Source organism: Falco punctatus (assembly GCF_963210335.1).
Source record: "Falco punctatus genome assembly, chromosome: Z".
NCBI classification, from domain to species: domain Eukaryota; kingdom Metazoa; phylum Chordata; class Aves; order Falconiformes; family Falconidae; genus Falco; species Falco punctatus.
The window spans coordinates 29,194,843-29,217,088 of NC_137586.1; the positions used below are offsets into that span (position 1 = coordinate 29,194,843).

Below are 22,246 nucleotides of genomic sequence, written 5' to 3' on the forward strand. Positions count from 1 at the left end.
AGAGCTGTGCCTGGCAGAATTCAGGCTCCTCTGTCTAATCTGGCAAGTAAAAACTTTTCTTGAGAAACTGTCCTTGCCTTCACATTTTCAGCCTGTCATCACATTTCTTCTAGTTTTGAACTTTTATCTCAAGGGGCTGCTACAGGAGCACTAGTGATGGGCCAGCTGTGCAATTCCTTTTTTCCTTTTCCCCTTATTGCAGAGCAGGGCAGGGGGGAAGACATAGCTGCCTCTCACTGTAACGCAGCAGCAGTGGGCAACTACCATGACTTTCCAGACTGCTGCAGTCTTGCAAGATGTTCTGCTTTGGAAATGGAAAAAGAAGGAATACTGGGCTATTCTTGGTGCCAAGTTCAAGCTTCAGCACTGCAAAGAAAATTTATGTGTATCTAATAAAAGATACACGTACTATTTAATGGCAGTTTGCAGAGCGGAAACTTTTCCTGGCATGGAACGTTGCCCTGAACCTTGTCTTGTCCATGCATGTCTGAGAACTTGTGTTTTTGCCATCTTCTCAGAAACACAGCAGAATCCAACCTGGAATAAACCACGTAGTGGCCAGGGGTTACATAACACACAAATGCTTTGAGGTGCCACAGGTGCTTTTGTGAGTACTCTCTAGCCTTTTTTTTTTTTTTTTTTTTTTTTTTGCAGCTGGGTGTGTAGTGTGGGATGTGGACTGGCCCCTTCGCTGCCCTCTCCTCTGTCCATGGGCTGTGACCAACTGAGCCTGTGTCACAAAGCATGTGCTTTCTCTGCCAGCTGCTCTCTTAAGCTCTTACTGCAGGAATCTGGTGTTTTCTTAGCTGTGAACACTCTTCTAGCCTGATTTATGCATGTTTTTTTCTGGACTGACCTTTTGATTTCCTTTTGCTGTTAACCTGTTAACTGAGAGATGGTTGTTACAAGGCTGCTTACATTCTGGGTGAAGAATAGCCACAAACAGTGTTGTACATTCCTGTATGAATTATGTTTCATTACTGTGGAAAAAGCTATTGTGCTCCATGACTGGCTTGTAATTCATCTTGGACAGCCCGATTGGGAGCGAAGTTGGGTGAGCTGAATGATGGTCAGTGCTGACGCTGAAGCTGATGATGGAATTACAGGCAAAGAAGCTCCTATTATCTTTCTTGTCATGAAAAAGGAATAATTTTAGTCTTGCTAGACTGAGATGCTGAGCTTTTCTGTGATCTAGGAACTTCCACTAGCTCCATCCATTTCCTTGATTGTTTCTGGAAAACTTCATTTCAAGTCGTGTTTTAATTTCTGTCTGAAGGGAGGAGACCCTTCTTACTTTTGTCTTGCTGGATATCTGGAGTGCCAGAAATTGCAGCAGAGGCTGGATGGTTTTTTTGTAGCTGAGTTTCTCTTCTTCGTGGCTCTGGCATTCATCAGTCCCGTTTGTGATGGAAGTTGCAGGTCACTGAGATATTTTAACTCCTGACCTAATACCATGTGAGTGTTTCCTTTGCTCTTGCCCAGTTTGCTCAATTCCCTGTTTGGTCAGCAGCTGGGGACCTGCTAGGAGCTTGACTGGACGTGGGCTGGCCTTGGCTCCAGGTTGAACACAGAGCTGGCTTGTTGCTGTCACTAGCCTTGTCTGCCAACCCGTGTGACTGGCAAGCTGGGCAGAAGGCTGCAAAGTCAAAATGCTGCTGGTGCTCTCAGCCCATGGACAGAGCTGCATGGGAAAGTCAGGCTTATGGGGGGAGAAGGGTGACGTGGGTGCACACCTTGCACTGGGAAGGAAAGGCTGAGCCTGTGGCAGAGGCTGCCTGCCGCAGAGCCATGCTGTCCTCCTACCCGTGCCTCTTTGCATTTGCTCAAGTGTAATTGTAGACAGCAGTTTCCTACTTTCTTCTTTGTACATCTTTCTTTGGTGTTCCTTTTAACCCTGATTTTTCCTTCAAGTTGCCTGTTAATTATAACTCCTAATCCCAGTTTAATGACTTTTTTGTGTCTGGGGGTTGTACATCATTTGCATAACAACAGAGCCCCATGAGAAACTTGGAGTGATGTCAGCTCTGGATCTGGTGTTAGGCAGTTCAAAGTGCCAGGCATGAGTTTTATCAAGTTGATCCCTTTGTGCTGCTACGTTTGATGTTTGAAGACGCTGATCCAGTTGGAACTAGGCAGGTGGCAGGTCAAGCAGCACAGCACATCTGAGAGTTGCCTGGCCACCAAAACTTGTTTTAATGGGAAATAATAGAAATCCATCACAAGAAGTTTGAGGAGTTCATTTTTATGCTAGTTATAGTAATAAGTTAATAAACATAAAGAGCATCTCAGGGGTTAGTCAGTCACTTCCTTTTGGCTTGTCTATTATGGCCTGTACATTCAATGAGATTTCTCAAAGCCTGGTAATAAAATACATCAGTTAAAATGAGGATGGGGACTAGAGGAAACTAGTTAGTTCTGTGGACTGTTTCTTTCGACACCTTGCATTAATATTTTTTTTTAATTAGGAGTTAGTCATACCAGAACTATGTAGCAAGTTACGATTCTAATCACTTCTGCCCAAGCTGCATTTCTTTTTAATTGCCAAGCGCTACATTTGCTAGTAGAAACACAGGAAAATACGAATGTATCTGTACTGAGAGAATATCTGAGGGAGGATGTTGAAAACAGTCTGCTAGCATCGGGTTTTTGTGAGGCTTTTTTGGGTTGCAAGTGAGTGTATGAATGCTTCATTTTAAACAGGACAAGAGACAGCGATTAAACCTCAGCTCTGCCTTCACTTTTCCCAGCTGCTGTCTCAGATCTTTCTTAAGCTCACTTCTTGTTTCTCTCGCTCAGCTCGGGCCCAAAGCTTGCAAAGGGGTCATTGCATCTGGAGATCTGTCAGTGTCTAAGCATCCTTTAGAGAGCAAAGCAAAGAAAAAAATCTCCTTTCAGCCCTCCAGCTGTAGTACATCCAACAGGTGTTTTGCTGTACTTCAGTGCTATCGCAGTGTTCTGCAGCTGCTATCCTGTACATGAGTTTTGGTGGATCCCTGTTATGTCAGCTTGCATCAGATAGGCAGCAAAGAGAAGGAATCGCTTCTCCAGAGGGAACTTCTCACATGCTGTGAATGCAAATAGACCATTTGCTCCCCTCCCACCACCTAAATCTTTCCTGTCTGTGTGGGATTTAATGCCAGCTCACAACACAAAGGTGACAGCTGGTGTACAAAGTCCTTTGTGTTGTTTCTACTTGAATCAGGAAATTATTTGTCGGAGTATCAAAGTGCTTTTTGGTGAACTAAATTTTTTAATTTTTTTGCCAAACCGCAGGTCTGACATAGATGACATAGATATTGCCTGATATTTATAGGGACTACTAGTGCTCCTGGCACAGGAGTGATTTCTGGCTGTCATCCAGATAATACTGGGCATCGTAGTACAACTAATTTCATCGAGCAGCCTGCATAGATTTAGAGATCGCATTTGGAAGTAAGACCAGGTGTGCCGGTAGTTGCATGCAGATGGGCAGAAGGTCTTCTAGCTTATTTCTGGATACAACTCTTAAACCAGCAAACAAGTTTCCAGTGTTGGCAGTGACTTGTCTCTGTGCCTCATCTTCTGCCCCATTTCTGAAAGACAGTTACATGTCACTTGGCACTGCCTCCGCCTTTGGAGGCTTTGTGAGGCTGTGAAGATGTGACTTCACCCCTGCACAGCTCTCGGGGCTTGTGCCAACGGCTGGGTTTGGGAGTGCTCATTGTGCAATGCAAATACGTGGTAGGTTAAGACGCCTGGGCAGGACTTTGCAGTTTGCACAGCTTGTGTGTGTGTGCATGCATTTGTAAAATGTTTTATTAAGATACCGCAGTGTGGAAGAAAAGTGAGAGAGGGGGTGAGGTCCTGTGCTTGGGATTCCCTCTTTCCCGGGGAGGCAGGTAGGGTGTTGCTGTAGGGGCAGGTGTGTGCGTGCTGTTGCGTGCAGGCAGTGCTGGTAGAAGCCTGAGCTGCAGGCACAGGTGGAGGTGGTCTTCGGTTAGAGGCTGTGTGCTGGGAGCAAATGAAGCTGAACGAGGTCGTGTGGGTGCCTGGGGAGAAGGTGGTTGGGGGGGCGGGGCGGGGTGGAAGGTGGTGTGGTACTGGTGGGATAAGATCACCTTTCAGCAGCTGTTAACAGCACAGCTTGCTGGAGGATGGTGCCTTTTGTCCATGCCAGGACATAGCTCTAGATGACTATTCAAGATAGCAGGCCTGGTATTTATGAAAGACTGACACCTTGCCTTCAGTATGTAGGAAAAGGGGGACTTTTTTCTTTAAAAAATACATTTTATCTGGGTGAAATACATTCAAAACTGAAGTTCCTTGTTTTTCCACTGGTCTCTTGATTTGAAGCTCCATGTTTGTCAGTCATCCTGAAGTAACTCCCCTCCCTGTACACACATACACTGTTCCTGGGCTTTCCAGAAGCAAATAGGTGACATACTGCATGGTGGTCCAGCCTGTATCTGCAGGTACTGGAGTGGCTAATCACTCCTTGACAGGACACCTCTTCTTGACTCGCATGGACTTCTTAGTCTCTTCATGCATGGAAATCTGGGATGGCAGCAAGACCAGAACCCTGCCCTGCTGCCTGCAGGGCCTTTTGGGATGTGAAAGGCTTGTGCTTTAGGACTGCATAGTTGCAAGCAGGTGGGGCTTATGCTCTTGGGAGGGAGGAATAAGATTGCTGGTTAAAGCTGAACTCTGGACTATTGAGTTAGTATTTGTCTGGTACGCCTGAGGGCAAGGTTATAAGAAAGGAATGGTGTCAGGATGCCTGACTGATAGGAGCAGAGTTGATTGAGGCACACAGAAAAGACTTGAAGTGAGCTGTTAATCAGTAACAGAGTCATCCTGGGGAAGCCATATAGAGATGTACATGGTGTGAAAGGGAGTGAAGGGGCACAAATGAGTTTATCACAAGCAGGGAAGGACTTGCCCTCACTTCTACACTCAAGGGGATTTTATTGCTTTTGAGAAGGAGAAACAAGGTTTAGTAGGAAATGTATTGCTCTGTGTTTTGTTCTCTGTACTGTTCTTCAGATCTGGTAGCATTGGTGTGAAGCGCGCAGTAATCACCCAGAGGATAGCTGCATAATTCCTGATACCCAGCCTGGGTTCTGGCTGCCAGCATTCCTGATCCAGCCTGTCTGCATCTTCAGGGTCCTCTGGCTGACCTTTTCCAGGTTACCTGTCCAAAGAAGGGCTTAAAGCCAGTCAGCTCATTAGGGAGAAGCTTGTACATGGGAACTGATTATCCTACAGTGGAGAATTTCTGCTTAAAAAAAAAACAACAAAACACCAAACAACAACAAAAACCCCAAGCCAAACAAAAAAAACCCATCAAAAAACAACCCCGAAACAAACAATAATCCCATTGTTTGCCCAGAGCAAAATCTGGTATGTTAAAAAAAGTATCTGGTCCTTGACATTTCCATTCTTTTGCTGTTGGCTCTGAATTGCACACCTGAGATTGAACTGCAGGTGTCTTCAGATTCAAACGAAGTAAAACATTCTTGCTTCTCAGATTTCAGTGAAGTTTGTGTGCTGTGGTAAGGCCAGAAACTATAATCCCTCTTTCAAGGGAAAATATGCGACTGAGATTGCTGAGTGAGTAGAAAGAAAAGCAATTTCAGGATGGGGACAAAGGGATGAAAAATTGATGTGAGAAACACAGGTGGCTAGGCTGCACATCTGCTGTGTATTCAACATGCACTCTGTGTGCCCAGGAAGTAGTAACACAGTAAAAAAAAAAAAAAAAAAAAAAATCCTTTCCATTTCTGTTTGTCCACTTAGCCTGTTGCCCGCTTGTACCCATGCAGCGTGAAGAGGTGTTTTGGTGCTCCCACTTTGTCCTGGGTAGAAGCAGATAGTGAAGAGAAACGGTGCTGGGAGCATTTAAACATAATTGGAAAAAGGTGATGGGATTAGAGCTGCTTTGGATGTTGCAGAAGTTTATGGCTTGTGCTGCCTTGCCAAAAAAAAAAAAAAACCAAACCCAAAATACTGATTTAAATAACTCTGTACTCTGTGTTCTGTCTAAAGTGAGGGACATCAGTCATAAATAATGAGAAGGATGAAAGTGTTTGGATTATTGAGTCTTTCTGCTTGCAGGTGGATTTGTTCTTGGAAGTTTTAATGACTGTGATGTCCCTGTGGCACTCCAAAAGGCTATGCTTGAGCTGCAGGTGTTTCAGATGAGAGACTTGACTTACGGTTGTATCTGCCTACTGACAGCCAAGAGTTTAATTCTTGCTGTCAGGACTGCTCTTGTTAGTATTTTGATAGTACTAACAGCAGCCTTGCTAGGCAAACAAACTATGGCTCATCGCTGAAGCCTTGATCTTCAGTGTTAAAGTGTGATGAAATCTCTCTTTGTGGGGTCTGTTGTTTTTTTTCCATTACTCCTTTGTCTGACTCATCTCTTGTCTCAGTGCTGTTTCCAAAGAGCTTTTTATAGCCTTTGACACAGGTTAACTGAGCACCTAAGCATCCTGCTTCCTTAGCTTTACAAGTGCTTTAGCTGCCTGTGTCTTAAACTGGCATGTCACCTGCAGTCTGCATTCTGGTTTTACCCTTGCAGCAAGATGTTTCTACCCTGTTGCAACGTTCAGAGATAGTTTATTTCAGGGAAACTTGTTCACCTAAGATGTGATGTGAGGACTCTTCCTCACATGAAGTCATCCTTTTGAAAGCATCTATGGCTGTGGCATGCTGACCTCTCATCAAAATTGCTGTGCAATGTAAGTTGGTGCTCTGAAGATTAGCCAGGCTTTAAATAACATAGGCAAGAATGATGCCGCTTTTCTTTCATCTTTTCTCCCTGCTTATAGAGAAAATGTTAGGAACTGGTCTTGTGAGATGATTGTGTCTCTTCTTGATGGCATTTTTCAGAACGAATCAAGCCTCTTAAAATGCTATCAAGTGCCTGCTTCTAGATAAGCAGGTACTTTGCAGCTAGAAGCTCCATAGTGCCTGGATGAGGAGGAATTAATTAGCAACCTTCTCCCGAGCTGGTGTCCTCTTTCACTCTTCTCACATTGCAAAGGGTAAGAATGAGGAGGGAAAGACCTCATCTGATGATCTCTTTCCACGGCTTGATGCTGGCCACCCTGAGACTGTTTATGCCGAGCATGCAGAGTGGGGTTCAGTTTAAATTTTCACCGGCTGTTCTGATGGAGCCCAGGGGCTTTGCAGAGCGGGGCAGTTGCCGTTGCCTCCTTGCCTGTCGCCGTTCCTCCCTTCGCCTGGAGCCGTCCCTGTCGGGTCACTGCTGAGAGGTGCTGGGGGAGGAGGGCACGGCCACTTGGGTGTGAAGGGCAAGAAGCAGGCAGCGCTGTCACGGCAGGCTGCAGGTTTGCTTGTGCTCATCGGGTTTCACCGAGGATTTACTGTGGTGTGGCTGAAACGAGGGGAAAAACTTGACACCTTTCCTCCAGACCCTCCCTCTCTGCCTGGCACTTCACCGTGGGAGCAAGGAGCCTTTCCCTTGGCTTCGTTTTATTCATTGACCATTGCAGCAGTCTTGTATTTGTTACTGTTTTGATAGGGTATGGGTGTTTGTTGAGAATAAAACATGGAAGTAAATCTGTAAACTTTTTTTCCAGCTGCATAGCAAAAATGAAAAGTCTGCAAATCCCTTCAGAAGAACAACTTTTCACTTATGGTTTGTAGAAGCTGTTTTGTGACAATCTTAGAGTGTGTATATGTAGATCTCCCTTGCCCTCCCCCAAAACTTGTTGGCTGTATTATTACAGCAGGCTTTTGTTGATAGTACGGGTACATTAGCATTGTAGCAGGACACATACAAGCTGCCACTTTTGACCCCTGAGGTTTCTGTGAAAGGTCACAATGAGAGGCTGGAATTCCTCTGTTAATCACACTGAAGCAGAATATCCATGTTGGTTTTCCAAAAAGATTAACAGAACGATACCACATCGCTTTGAAATGTGATCTCAGAGCATCTAGCCCTTGAGGACAATTTCTTTCGTGTTTAACATATGCATGGATTTTGTGTATTTTTAAACTATCATTTACTTTTTATTCCTGAGTAACAATCACATGGTTTATCACACTGGTCGTCTGCTATTGCTTTTGTCTCACCAGAAGCTTTCAGTGCTCTCCTGCAGCGCAGCAGCAAAGAGGAAGACTTTTTCTTGCCTTTCTGAAGGGAATGTTTTGAAGTAACTACGATGCATCTGTTAGGCAGTTGCTGAAATGCACAGTGACGTACAGCTTCTCTACAGGTTCAAAAAATAAATACATTAAAAATTGCTCAGTGGTTAGGTGTGATAGCTGCAATTCTGCATGCACCTTTGCAGTCTAAGATGAAGCTGCAGATGATGCCGTTTTAGGACTTTGGGGAAAGTGTCCTGGAGAACTGTGAGCCTTTCCCTGCTTGTAGCTTGGGTCACGCAGCAAGTAGCTCCTTGGCTCCAATCCAGCCATGCCGTGAAATGTATCAAAGTATCTGCTCACTGTGAGCAACTGGTTTATTAGTTATGGGCCCTGGCATGGTCAACACAGCTGGGAGCTTTTGTAGGTGCCCATGTTTTGTAGTGTCTGTGGTTTTCTCTAGGCTCTCAGTCTGCACGGGTGTCAGAGTACACCAGGATGACTTGGCATTGTCTTTTAAGCTCTGGATGCTCAGAGCACTTCTAAGCTGGGCTGCACCTCCAGGGAAAAGATGACCATACCCGATTCTCACTGCTGTTTCCCCCCAGAGCTGTCTAGTCACCAACTCTTCTGGAAACAGTCTCTTATCATTTAATGATACAAGGGACTTTCTTTCTTATCAGCGCTTAACTTCTGAGAGGATGATTGGAAAACTTCTTTATGCACCTGAATCCCCCTCCTCCCTTTTTCCCCCCAAACCCTGATGTATGTATAGACAAGCTATAGATTATAACTTTTCTTTGGATGGAAGCCCTCGATAATATTTTTTTTCTTTCCATCAATGTTGATGAAAGTGTCATGAAGACACCCCCTGCAGGGCAGAGGGGAGGTGTTCACATTTCTAGTGGGTACTCCAGATGTTTGTGTAATGTGCCTAAGCTTGCAGTGGAATACAAAATATTTGTGAAAGGCCCCCAGGTCTATCCACGGATAAATTATTTGTCTAGGTTTTCTGAAAAAAGCAGGAGAAGGAGCCTAACTGACAAGCCCTAATTAGCTCTGTGCTCTAACAACTCTTTCCCAGGAAAATGGGGAAGACTTGGGGGAGGTTGTTAATCAAACCACTTCTAAATCAGAATCTTAAAACTATAGTGTTGACTTTTCAGTTGTGTTTACTGGAAAAGCAAATGCTGAAAAAGATTTGAGAAATTCCTGCTCTTAAATAGTGGCAATTCTATTATTCCTACCAGGATTTGATACAAACTCAGATCTTTGGTCTACAGCAGTTTCTGTACAGAAATGCACATCAGTTTTTCTCTTTTTTCACCACAAATAACTTTTGTTTCACTTAAAGCATTTTCATCACATAGCTCAGACATTTTGAATAGATACTTTGGGTAAGACTTAAGAGGGTTGCTCTGTCATCTTTTAATTGAATTTTAGGTTATATAGAAGAGGGAGAGAAACTTCAAAATAAAGCTGCCTGCAGTTTTCAGAAGTGTGTAAGAAAGTGTGCAGGCTTTAACCTCTGAATAAACTACTACTTGCAAAAGTAGGTTTAAAGCTAACAAAAAATGTCCAACAAGTTCTGCTTATATTATCCTATTAACTTAACACTGACCAGTTTTTGTACCTTGAGACATCAGATACATGTAGAAAAAAAATGTTCTTAAGTTTTCACATGTGGTCTTCGTGGCAACTCCTGTTCCCTGACATATATGGTAGTCCTGCATAAATGGGAAGCACAGATTTTTGGAAACTGCAATATCTGACGTACATGTATTGAGAGGTCCTTCACTATATGCGTTACCATGATCTTCAAAGGTTTTGAAAGGTATATAATGAAAGGGAAGAGGTGGAGGGGGCTGGGCTGCTTGAAGTACAAAATCATTATAATCGTTCTTATGTTATTATTATTAGATTTATTCACGTGTCTCCCCTGGAACAGTGTTCCAGTTGTGTGCATTGGAAATTAGATGAAATAAATATGTATTCCACATCTATTGGTGGCAAGCACCAGGAGTGAAATGGGCTGAATCAAGAACACTGGAAGAGTTTCATTGTGGAAAGGGGACAGCCAAGTTAGTTGCCCAAAACAGCAACATGTGGCTGTTGGCATCAGACTAAGTTGAGGGGCAACTGGGGTCACGGCAACTATCAATGTTGCTGCATCTCACTTGGTCAGAAGTGTGGCTAGGTCTTGAGTTCCAGGAATAGGAGAACTTCATGTCATAGGACAAGGGTAGTTGGACACATGTACATAATTCTTCTGTCTTTGTGAACTGCATTTTCTCCCTATTAAAAAATTGCATTTTTGTTGTCTGCTAGCTTTAGAAGTTTTAAGCGTTGTGTGTTTTGTTAGGTCCCAGCTGTGAATATCGGCTTATGGTATTCTATTGCCTTCTGGTTCTGCCACCCAAAACTCCAAAGGTGAATGCTACTTTCCTTGAGGGGAAGACTACATACAGAGGGCACTCTGCTTGATGTCGAGGGGATATTGCCATAAGCATAAGCGGCTGTGATGTGAGCTGTGGTTGCTAGTGCAGCTAGGAGCAAGCATGATCTCTTCACTTACCTGCCCGGTTCGGCCTTCCAGTGGTGTTTTCATCCCAGCCAGTCCCTGTGGATGGACTGCTTCTGCTAAAGGGCCTTGGTCTGACAGGTGTGCAGTTGTGGTGAGAAGCAGGCAGGCACTGCACAGGTGTGTAAGAGGTGTTACCATGCAGGAGCAGGTGGATGATGAGTGAAGAAATGCAGCTGGTGCCCTGGCAGGCATCCTTGGAAGTGCTGCATGAATGGGCGCAATAGGCGCGTGGAGTGGGAGAATAAAGTGATGCTACATTGTCAGTGCTGGGGAAGAAAGCTGAAAATCCCTGGTACAGCCCACTGTTGTCTTGACTTTGAGCTGGCAGCACTGTCATTGTGTCTTTGTAACATATGCACAGCTTAAATCCAAAGAAAATTTGCCCTGCCCTAAAAAAAATTTATTCTGTCAGGGCCTCATGAAAAATCATTTTAATTGATGGTTTGGACATAATCTAAGCCTGGAGTGTCAGCGTGAGTTTTCTATTAATATTGGTTCATGGATGAAAGAATGTGTGGCAAATACCCAGCATAATTATGCATGTTTCTAATGTTTCAGCTTGTGTAATACTGCCCACCTTCCCAGAGAGGTCAAGTTACTGTTTCAGGCACTGCAGTTCAATGACAAACGGGTGTGCTAGAGAGAAACCGTGGACTAACAGCTCTGTAAGTTTAGTCTTTTTTTTTTCTTTCTTTCTTTCTTTCTTTCTTTTTCATTAAGTAAGTGAAATCTGGTCTAGTTTGTGTCACTGAGTAGGTTTCGGTGTTAGTCCAATGGACTACTTACATGTGGCTTTAAGTAGTGATTTATTTTTGAATGTCAGAAGTATTATTACAGAGCATTTGTGTGTGTGTGTATGAAATCTTTCTACTGGTATCATTTTCTGGTGGACAAACTGTTTGGAAACTGCTGCAATAACCCAGATAGTCCTGCACAATCAAAGTCTGCTGGGCAGAAGCTGTGGTGGGATGATGGTTAAGTCGCCAATTTTTCAATTGCGGTGAACCCTAGTACCCACAAGCATGCTGACACTTCACACTGATATGATAAAGCAGTGTTGCAAAGCTTGCACTGGCTTTTTCATCTGCTTTTCCCCCCTGTCCTCTCCCTCCCCTGCCTTCTGCTGGCTGTGCTTGCAAAGGAGTGCCTGCAACTTCTCAGGCGGAATCGTTTAAGCTTGCTTTGAGCTGTGACCTTCACATTTTATGTATTGTGTGGGTAGGGGGGATATTTGCAATTTTGTATTATTCGTTTGGCTGTTTGAGGGAAACGTGTTGAAAAGAACACAGTTCACATGTTTGTTTTCCCCTAGTCTAGTTTGAAAGATAAGATTGTTAGGTTACAACCTTAAAGTCCATGAACCGGAGCCTGAAAATCTGGTGTTTAGTGTCTCTCTGTGTGTGTGCATGTTTTCTGTATGCACACATATAGAGAGAGACAGAATACTATTGCTGTAATGGCAGTCTCCCTGTATATTTTTTGGCAGAAGGGACAGAATATTGCCATTTGTGCATGCCTTCTTTTGTGGAGTTTCTAATCTGTGCTGTTGCTGAATATGCTAGCCATGGTAACACTTTCAACAGAGAAGAACATCCTGACCACCATCACGTCTCACACTTGTCCTCCCATTGCTGGTCTTTCTTGCTTATGCTAGGACCAGCTACTGTCCTACTCTGTTTCTGAGGGACACAGACAAATGTCTTGGAGTGATAGGGCTTGAAAGGTAATTGAGGAAAGCTGTTCTCTTAAGAGCTAGTGGTGTGACTCTGGAGAATAATCTGTCCTTTCCATTGGAGGCCACATGCTTGTTTGCTTAACCTTCCTTGTCACTGAATGCCTGGAAATGCTCATTTTTGTCTACCACCCCTTGTCCAAAATGAATCATCGTGTCTAGGACATGGGGTGCTCTTGAAGGTGTAAGGACATAGAGTCGTTATTCAGAATATCTTTATTTGTAGCTTTTCTTGTTCAGGTCATTGACTCGGAACGTCCGATGAGACAGCTCTCACATTTCCTTTCTTTTTTTTCCTTTTGCACAGGGGAGACAGCATTGCCGTGACAGTGCTCCTCAGTGATATATGACTGTTTACACTTTTGAGGATCCCTCTCATTGTAACCTGCTGTAGCAAGGAGCATACCACTTAATCGCACTGTGTAGCCTGGGGTCATAAATTCATTGGGTTTTCAAAGCTTTAAGCTGAAAATATGACAGAGGCTTATCTTCATCTTGGTTCAATATCAGAAATTTCTCAGAGCTGTTACAGGAGTGTGTGATGGGCATTGAGGGTCATTCCCAAACAGTGCTAAAGGCTGGTCTACTGTAGCCCTTCCAAAAATCACATCCCTTAGAAATATAAGCTCTGGAATATCACTAAGAAGATGGTGGTAAGATGAGTTTGAAAATCCCAAAGGCAGCTAGGCAACACACAGATGGGAAGTCCAAGCTTTCCTATGAGGAAAGGAAAACAGCACAAAGAAACAGCAATGTTTTTAGAGGTTTGCTTTTGTCACTTGAAATCTAGCAATTAAGAATTTTTGAGGTCCATCAAGGTTACTGGTTTCTGAGCTGCTGTTTCTGGAGATAAAGATACAGAGATGATCACCATTAACTTAATGTTGAAGGTTAAGATTCCTTAGTGAAGCATCTTCTGCCTCTTAAAAGCTGGCAGGCCCCTTTCCCTCCCTTCTTCTGCTCTTGCAGCTCAGATAGGACCAGAAGAATAAGCAGGTGGCATCAGGAGCAGCCTGTGTCCCACAGGCAGGTGAGAGGTCATCTGACCTAGGAATCAGGCAAGCAAGATACTGCTTTATGGTCCCTTTCAGCTTCATTCTCCACCTTCCGGTTCCTTTTCATTGCAAGACAAATGAATGACCTTCATGCCCTTTCCTAATCTCTGCCGTCCTTAAGGAGGCAAACACAGATTTATCATGTGTTGTTGCTTGTCAGAAGCATTTCACAGTATGGTAATGTGAACAAGCAAAGGATATAACTGCATAAGGGATGTAGTACAGGTTATAACTGGTGTATTGAGAAGAGTTAAATGAAGATGCTCTGTAGCTGAGGGTCTCCCCAGTTTTCCTTTTCTTGAACCACTCTTAGGTAACTTCACATCATTGCTTCAGTTGTGACATCACCTTCTTGCTCCATTCCTTGCCTAATAACAAGTATCTCAACTAAACTGGCCTGGTAAAGCCCATCTTGCCTTAGAGCCCTAGGAAATACATTATGGTTTTAAATCTGGGCTGGGTTTTAGTAGCTTGGTCGTGTAGACAGGAACAAAGGGTTAGATCTGCCTGCAGGAGGGGACACGTGAAAAAGGGGAAAAAAATGCCTGGAAACAAATCTTGGGTGTGATAGTGACTTTGCCACCTCTTACTCTCTGGACATGAAGTCCCTATGTATGGGCAATGAATTACATGCACAGTGATTTCTGTGCAGACGGAATAAAAGAAAGCACTGGATTAGCTCTAGCACTGTCAGTGAAACTTCATCTATGGCAGCAGCCTTAGTTGTTAGTGTGGATATTTGTGCTGTTTGTTCAGAAGTTTGCCCCTTTCTAGTTAAAGGTCAGATGGCTCTGCCAGCTGAAGACCTCCATTGCAGTGGTGATTGTGTTATGGCACTGTTTGTCCTACCAAGCAAAGATTTCTGTTCAGAAAGCCCGTGGTGGACTCCATAGTTTGTATAGGGAAGGTACTGGAGGAGGGAGTGGGAGGTGTATCTGGCCTCTGAGGGTACAGTGAATGGTAAGTCAGTCTCACCTGACTTGACAGCTAAAGGTGTCAAGATTCAGCACATCTGTTTGTGTGGCTTGCTGGGTTGTACTGTTTTGTCACAGCTGACTTTTGTATTTTGAGACTGAAGCATTTACCTAGATTGTTACTTTCATTATGTACATTTCACTCTCAGCCTTTGGGTCAAAAAAAAATGTATTGAAGGACAAAGCCCTTTATTAGTCAGTCTCAAACTTACATGTGCACCAGATGCCTGTGAAAGTCTTATTACTGTGTCCGAGAGTGATTGAGTGGCAAATGTGTCTTTTATGACACCTCTCAGTTTTTCATGAGCTGATGCACTTAGGGTCTGAGAACTGCTGCTTTAGCACCTACTTAACAAATGCAATTTAATTGCTTATAAATGAATGGTTATACTTTTTACAGTGGTATTTATATTCATCTGTGCTGGACCTGGCAGACTTACCTGAGTACTTGTCCACTCTGAGAGCATGAAAGGCTCAAAGGCAGGTTTTGACACTGCTTATTCGATGTGGTTTCTCCCTGCCTCAATGCAGCGCATTTTATACTAGGCAAACAGTTGTGCCTGTGCTTTTGCAGCAAGGAATGGCCTACTTGTTGAAACCAGTCACTGGTTTCTGACCCCTTCGTGCAAACCCTGGACCAAGGTGAAGCCGCCCTTTCTTGCACCACAACCTCTGCCTGTGCTAACAGACCGAAACGTGAGAAGCTGGCCTTGCCCACCAAGTGCTAGCTGAGCTCTGGTGTATCCTGTTCACCAGCGATGTGAGTCCCCTTGCTAAAGTGACCCGTGCATAAATGCATGTGCTTTGCAGAAGGTCTGTGTTTCTTGAGAGAGGCCATATGAACAGCATTGTCTTGGAAATGCCTGATTCTTAGATGTGGACTGGTTGGGAGGAGGAAGAGGGGACTGGACAGGGGCTGTTCAGACTCTGAAATTGTTCTGCTTGGCAGTAAAACACTTTTCCCTGGCTTTGGCTTGTTTGAGCCACAGTGAATGACCCTACTGTGTCTTTCCATCCTGTGCTGTGGGGCAGGCTATGAGGCTATGTTCTGCTGCAGGTTGTACTGTATGTCACATGTTCCCATTCCCTCTTGCTCTCCAGCAGCTCAAAAAACCAGTTCCTGTTGGGACAAATGCTTCAAGCTACTGCTGAATACATTATTCCTTATGGCATGTATTTTAACAAGTCACAAGAAGCTCAAAGTCCATTTGCAGTACGTGAAGAGCTGGTCTCTGTGTGGAGAGGTGGCATCAGGTACAGCAGATAAGGTGTTCTGGCTTTAGCCCAGGACTTGCTTTATCACCAGAATGTTGAAAGGCAAGTTGCTTTGGCAACAGTTTAACTTTTTCTAATGTGCTAACAACCACACCATTATCTGCTGTTTAGAACCACTAACTTGCAAACATTTACACTAGCCTACAGGGACTCTTCTTGCTCTATTTTGAGACCAGCTGAGAAATTAAAATGTGGGGTGAATTGCTGCAGGTGATTAGTGAACTAATCACCATTATTACACATAGTTCCTCTGAGATGCTGTCCTGAACCTTCCCTGATGGAGAGGAATCTGTCCATACATACACCCTCCCTACGTTCCTCCTCCTAGGAGCCTATGATCCTCAGTCATACCAGCCAGTTATTTTACTTTTTTTTAGGAATTAGTGTGGTGTACAGCTCTGTATTGTCTGCTGTAGGCCACAGACTTAAAGAAAAAGGAGCTGTAGGACAGCTTCTGAGTGGAAACACCCTTCCCTGGGGGATTCATCTTTGCTGGAAGATGCTGCTTTCATCTGAAAGAGACTGCTTGGGGAGGGGGGCAGCGACCAAGCGGCATGATACTTCGGGATGGGGAGACTGCCGAGGCAGCAGAGTAGTCATGTTACTGTGGCATCCTGCCCGGATTAATTAGTGTCTCGGCAGGGTTAATTAGCATGGTGCTTTGTGACATGCAGACAGTCCCTTAGTTGTTTCCTTTAGCAACTATCAGAATTTATGCCAGTGAAGTATACCAAGATTGCATATCACTTTTGACTACTTAAAGGTTTTCTGGCAAAAAAAATAGGACTTATTCAGCAGGAAGTAGTCTTTACCACTGGAAACATTGCCTTCAAATTAAAATTTATTTTAAAATAATGACTCCTTCCCAGCAGGAATGTAACTACCTTCTGTGCTGTGCGGGGCATCTTTGACTTTGAAGTGTTTGACGCAGTATCTAAGGCGTATCTCAGTAAGTTATCCAGGCATGTCCTTGCAGTTGAGGGGGCTGGTGCTTTTTTCAGGCCAATATAAATTCCTCTTCAGATAAGTGAATCTGGCTGCTGCAGGGAGGTGCATGTGTTGGAGGAGTGAGTGGGTGGAATTGTTGAAGAATATTAAAATGGAAATAGAGAGAAGATGGAATACCTGTTACCCACCTGTGGAGAGCTTGTCAAGCTAGAGTATGCTGTGAAGTACATAAACTTTCCATGAAAAACTGTTGAAAACATGTCTTCGGGAATTTAAGAAATATCTGTTGCATAGCAGGCTTTGTTTAAATGTAAAATGTTATCAAGGTCAAAGCTTCCTGTAAAAATGAATTTATCAGCAAATGTGCTCCCTTTTGTATATGCAGTATCTGCTTAACTGTTTTACCATGTTTGTTTTCATTTCTGCTTTTATTTGCTTCTACTTAGCACTCAGTTACACTAATTACAGAGTCAGTTTTCTGCCTGGGAATGAATTTAGGTTGCCATTTGTAAGGCAGATTAGAATAACTTTTTTTTTTATATGAGATAGGTAAATCCTTTTTATACAGATTCAAGTTTTGCTTAGTGTTACCATATATTTTTTGCATCCCCATTGTATCAGAATGTTTTCTAATGTTTGGTTTTTTTATTAATACCTGTTAGGTGTGGTTTGTTCTCTCCTTAAGGGGAAAAAAAAGGGTGTGCAACGTAATGGTTTTTTGTTTTGGTTGGTCTTGGATGTGTAGGAGTCAGATGACTTTGTACGCATGTATGCTGTGATTTGTTTGGGGTAAAAAGCAGTGCTGAAGCGTTCTTTCCATCTGGCAAGGAAAACAGTAAGGTATGTGATAAATCTTAGCTCCCAAAGGATTTCTGACTTCTGTTCAGTCCTTTTTGACAAAAAGGAGCAACTCCCACAAAGCTGTCACTAGTACATCTTGGAGCTGAAGCCATGCCCTAGTTCTGGCCTTTGGTGTTGCACAGTTACTGTGCTTTCAAACTGATCTGGATCAGGTGTGGGCACAAACACTTTTAGCTGAATTACACAGAGTACCTGGTACAGAGTTTATGCTAGCTGTGGGACAATACAAAAGGTGAAATATGCTGGAGCAAAATTAATGCATAAGAAATATCCGAATGATCTGGACACCATGCCATGGGGACATGGCATGCTGGGTATGGTAGTGTGAAGCTGAAAGTCAGGGTATTTTGTCCCCTTGAACTGTGACCTAGGATATGTAACTATTGGCTGAACATCTTGCAGATGAAGGCTGAAGTCTTGAAATATTCTGAACGTTTACAGAAAAATGCTGTAATGCTTTATACAGGAGTGCAGACCACAAGCTTGTGCAGAAATACAGTGATTGTAGTACTTCCTATTATCTTTGAATATATAGCTCCAAGGATATAATTTGTTTTCTATTATCTCAAGTTTCCTAATGCATTACAGACTTTAATACTATGTAAATGGAGATACTTGTTATCATCTTCGAATGAACTACCATTGACATGTAAGAAAAGAAAAGCATTTTTAGGGTATCATGAATAGCTAACATGCAGTGTAAACAAGTTCATATTTTACATAAATAGCTGAAAGTACAACTAAAGGTCTTGGGGAAGTGTGAGACAGAGCAGGGAAGAAATTGTCTCCCATTTCCTTGGGGTAACTTAAGAGCACTGATTTTTTTAAAGCTCACCTAAGCCTGGGGCTTTTGGATTTCTGGGTTTGTAACAGATGTTGCATTTACGGTTTATCTTTCTGGAGTCTAAGGTCTCCCACTAAATCCCCTCTCCCTTCTTCCCACTGACAGACTCTTGCAGTTTCCCTTCAAATGCTACTTTTTACTTCAGTTTATGAAGATACTAAACCAGACTCTTAAGGTTTAGTTGATTTGTAAGCAGTATAGGATTAGAAAAAAAAATGTATGTAGGCACATTGGTCTGGGACATGCTTTCAGTGCTAATTTTATTAATTTATAATAACTCTTTAATTCTTACTTTGTATGATTTCTTTGTATTCCACTAAGCCCACATCTGTAGTTTTGCAAACTAGGACAGTGGTTGACTTTAGGGAAGTACTCTGTTAAAACCTGGATGATAAGAAGTGTCTTTTCCCTGCAAATAATCTTCAAAACCCTCTTGACTAACCACACTAGAAATAGATAAATTGTTCTGCTGTCCCATCCCTCTACAGCTGTCAAATGTTGCAGCAGGGTAATAATGCAGCTATTAAAGGTCAGCACAGCCTCAGGGTGCAGCTGGCTTGGGCTGTACCTGTAAGGTGTTGTGAGGTGGTACGTCTTGGTGCAAGGAACGGTGTCTCTGTATGTCTGGGAAGTTCACTCCTTTGGGGGATTAAATGTGCCAAGTGAGCTGGAACTGAAAAGAGAAACGTCTAAACTGTAGTGATAGAACATCCTTCACAGCAATTCAGCAAAGGAAAGAGCTGTCTTACGTGCTGTAGTGGCGCAGGCAGGAACTTGGCTGCAGCTGGAGTGCCTTAACTCAGGAAGGGTTGAGCATGTATGAGTCCTTGCAAGATGAGAATTTTTTAAAAAGCCTGCTCAGAGAAACGCGGCAGACTAAGCAGCCTGTAGATGTCTCTCCTTTTACTGGGCTCCATAAAGTACCTCCATGTATGTAGTGCTACCACTTAACTCACATGGGCTTCTGCTGCATTTCCCAGTTAAAACTATACCAGGTTACCTTTCCTTAAACACTTCCTGGTGTGTTTCTGTAACTGGCATGGCTGGTGTTTCCTGACGTGCCTGGAGCTTTGTTCCTGTGCATTCACATGGACAGTTGTTTGAACAAGGAGGATTTAAATTGGGAAGGCAGTGCAGGGTGACGTAGCTATTGCAAGATACATGCTTTCTTTCCAGGGTGCTGTAACCAAAATACTGTGCATTTCACCTTGGAAGCAAAAAATGACTTAGCCTTTCATATTTATGATTGTTGGGAGCTTCATTATTGTTTAGCAGCATGGCTCTATCAGGCATCAGTCATTTTAAGCATGTGATATATTGCCCAACATGTGCAGTGACTAATTGGTGCTTTTCATTTCTCTTGTAGGCTGACTCTCAGGTTCCTGAATGTGTTGTCAAATGCTGAAGCACTGAGCTAGCTGAATCCTCTGCGTTATTTCTGATCTTTAAAAAGACCTAAAGTAAAGCAGAGGACTAGCGGTTCTGTTACAGTGTTTTAAGGTAAGATGTGACTCCTTTTGCTGGGGGCGGAGGGAAGAGGACAGACGTGGCCCCGCTGGCTGCCCCAGCCCCAAGGGTGAAAGGGAGAAAAACTGTCGGTTGACACAAAGACAGCTTAATAGCTAAAGGAAAAGCCGTGCGCACCAGCAAAGCAACACAAGGAATTCACTCACCACTTCCCACCGGCAGGCAGGTGCTCGGCCATCCCCAGGAAAGCCGGGCTCCATCACGTGTTACTTGGGTTACTTGGTTACTTGGGAAGACAGACGCCATCACTGCGAGTGTCCCCCTCTTCCTTCTCCACTCAGCTTCATATGCTGAGTGTGACATTCTATGTTACGGCACATCCCTTTGGCCAGCTGGGGTCAGCTGTGCCAGCTGTGCCCCCTCCCAGCTCCTCGTGCACCCCCAGACCATTTGCTGGTGGGTGGGAGGCAGAAGAGCCCTTGGCTCTGTGTCAGCCCTGCTCAGCAGTAGGGAAAACCTCCCCCTGTTTATCAACACTGTTTCCAGCACAAATCCAAAATGTAGCCCCATACCAGCTACTATGAAAAAAATTAACCCTATCCCAGGCAAAAGTGGCACAAAACAATACCGACAGTCTTAGAGTGGACCCAACTATCATAATTTTCTAGTTACGAGTAAATTCATTTACTTCAGTAAGGTAGAAATTGATGCAATGAAGAAATTACTTGGTTTCTTTTCCTAAATCACCAGTTCTACACTCTTAAGTGCTTGTATACCTTTCCATTAGAATGTCTTAGTCCTTCATCTATATATTAATAAACTTTTAGTAGTAAAAAGATGTAGCCTTCAGCCCCTATGGGATGTCAGGGTGAGACAAATTCTTCAACAGGAAAAATATGGGTAAGAAGCTAAACACAACTGTAGCTATAAAAGTGACCATTCTGCTTAGACTGGTGCTGATGCTGCCATCTTTCATTCATTAATTACCCATATTTTCTACCTGTCTTTTGGATTCATAGCTGGATTGTCCATTGCACTGTAGTGCTGCTGCTGCTTTTTCTCAGCAGCACAGTCGACCCACCACAGACTAGACCAGCAGAGAATATGTTTGTGGAATGCCCAGCACACAGCACAGTTTTCTCTCATCACAGAATTGTTTTGGTGACCAGGGACTGGGTGTAAGCATGCCAGCAGGACAGGGCTATATAGGAATGTTGCTGTGCACAGATACAAATCAGGTTAAGATTAACACCAAAGGGAGGTCTTGAAATGACAGTAAATTCAGATGGGTAAAAGCTCCACTACTGACTCCTGGATTCCCTCAGGTAGCAACTGCTGTGTGAAGTGGCAGCTGACTCCTATTTTTATTTACTTTTGGTGATTGTGACTGTCCGCCTTGCATGCGCTGCAATGTTGCGGGTTCAGTTGAGATAAGACACACCTAAAACTGAACTCATCTCTTGAAGAGCTAAGGTTTAGCCTCTTGACCATTCCAACTATTTAGGATGGCTCACTGCAAATTAATTCTTGTCTCACGCTGCTTTTGCTGCTTTAATTGGAGTGAAACCGAGCAGTGGGGGTCAGCTTGTTTGGCTTTTGAGTGTGGAGTAAGTCTAGTGCTCACAGGTGTGGTCTTGAATTGCTGACAGCTGTGGGGACAGGTAGGGGGCTACTGAATCTGTCCAAAAGGTATAGGGGCACCAGCTGTTTTTCCAAACTGTGAAACTCGGTAAGTGTGGAAGAGCAGATCTCCTGTCTGTCTTCATGACTCTCTGAACTCAACATTTAAATGGGGCACGGGCACGTGTGTGCATGCATGCACCCAGACTCTGCTGACTCTCCTTTTGGCTCTGGTGCCAAACTCAGTTTGGAGAGGGGGCAGAGGGTGCTGCACGCACCTGTGGCACGCTGCCCTGTCCAGGAAGCCTGCCCGCACTTCAGTGTAGACCTCACACCAGCATGTTTCAGATCAACCCTGGGCTCCTGCTTGTGGAGTGGTGACTGTCCGCAGGCAGGATGAAAAAAATAGATTATCTTGGTTTGTGTTTTAATCTTAATAAATTCAGAGAGTTGAGCTGTTGCATGTATCTATATTTTTTTTCCTTTTTGCTGTTTCTCTACATGTAAGGCACAAGACTAACTCATCTCTCCTCCTGCTAAATGTACTTTTACTTTTTCAAAGGAGGTGCTTTGTCCACTAGGAACTGTGGCTCAGCATGCTAATAAAACTCACTTTATGCCTTTAAAATGTTTATTCAAAGTGGCCTGGCTGGCTTACAGTAGCTGTGTGGGTGGACTGCCCTTGAATTTTGTAGACTTAATTTAGTACTACACAATACCCAGTGATGGAAAACAGCTATAAATTGTCTGTGCGCAGCCATGCATTATTGATAAAGAGTAGAATAAGCCCTA

General features: G+C 43.7%; 2 protein-coding genes across 2 annotated transcripts in view; both read left to right on the top strand.

Moving 5' to 3' along the window:
* Nucleotides 1-19,076, top strand: part of LOC308056615 (uncharacterized protein) — a 35,041-nt gene extending 15,965 nt beyond the window's left edge. Inside the window, exon 2 of the mRNA XM_080372255.1 lies at nucleotides 11,237-19,076. Within this exon, the coding sequence (XP_080228381.1) occupies nucleotides 11,237-11,397 (161 nt within the window). The 3' untranslated portion in view covers nucleotides 11,398-19,076. The remainder of the gene's footprint in view (nucleotides 1-11,236) is intronic.
* The window catches only part of KANK1 (KN motif and ankyrin repeat domains 1), a 106,335-nt gene continuing 95,325 nt past the window's right edge, over nucleotides 11,237-22,246 (top strand). Inside the window, exons 1-2 of the mRNA XM_080372225.1 lie at nucleotides 11,237-11,343; nucleotides 19,734-19,867. The gene's annotated coding sequence lies outside the window, so the exon portion shown is untranslated. The remainder of the gene's footprint in view (nucleotides 11,344-19,733; nucleotides 19,868-22,246) is intronic.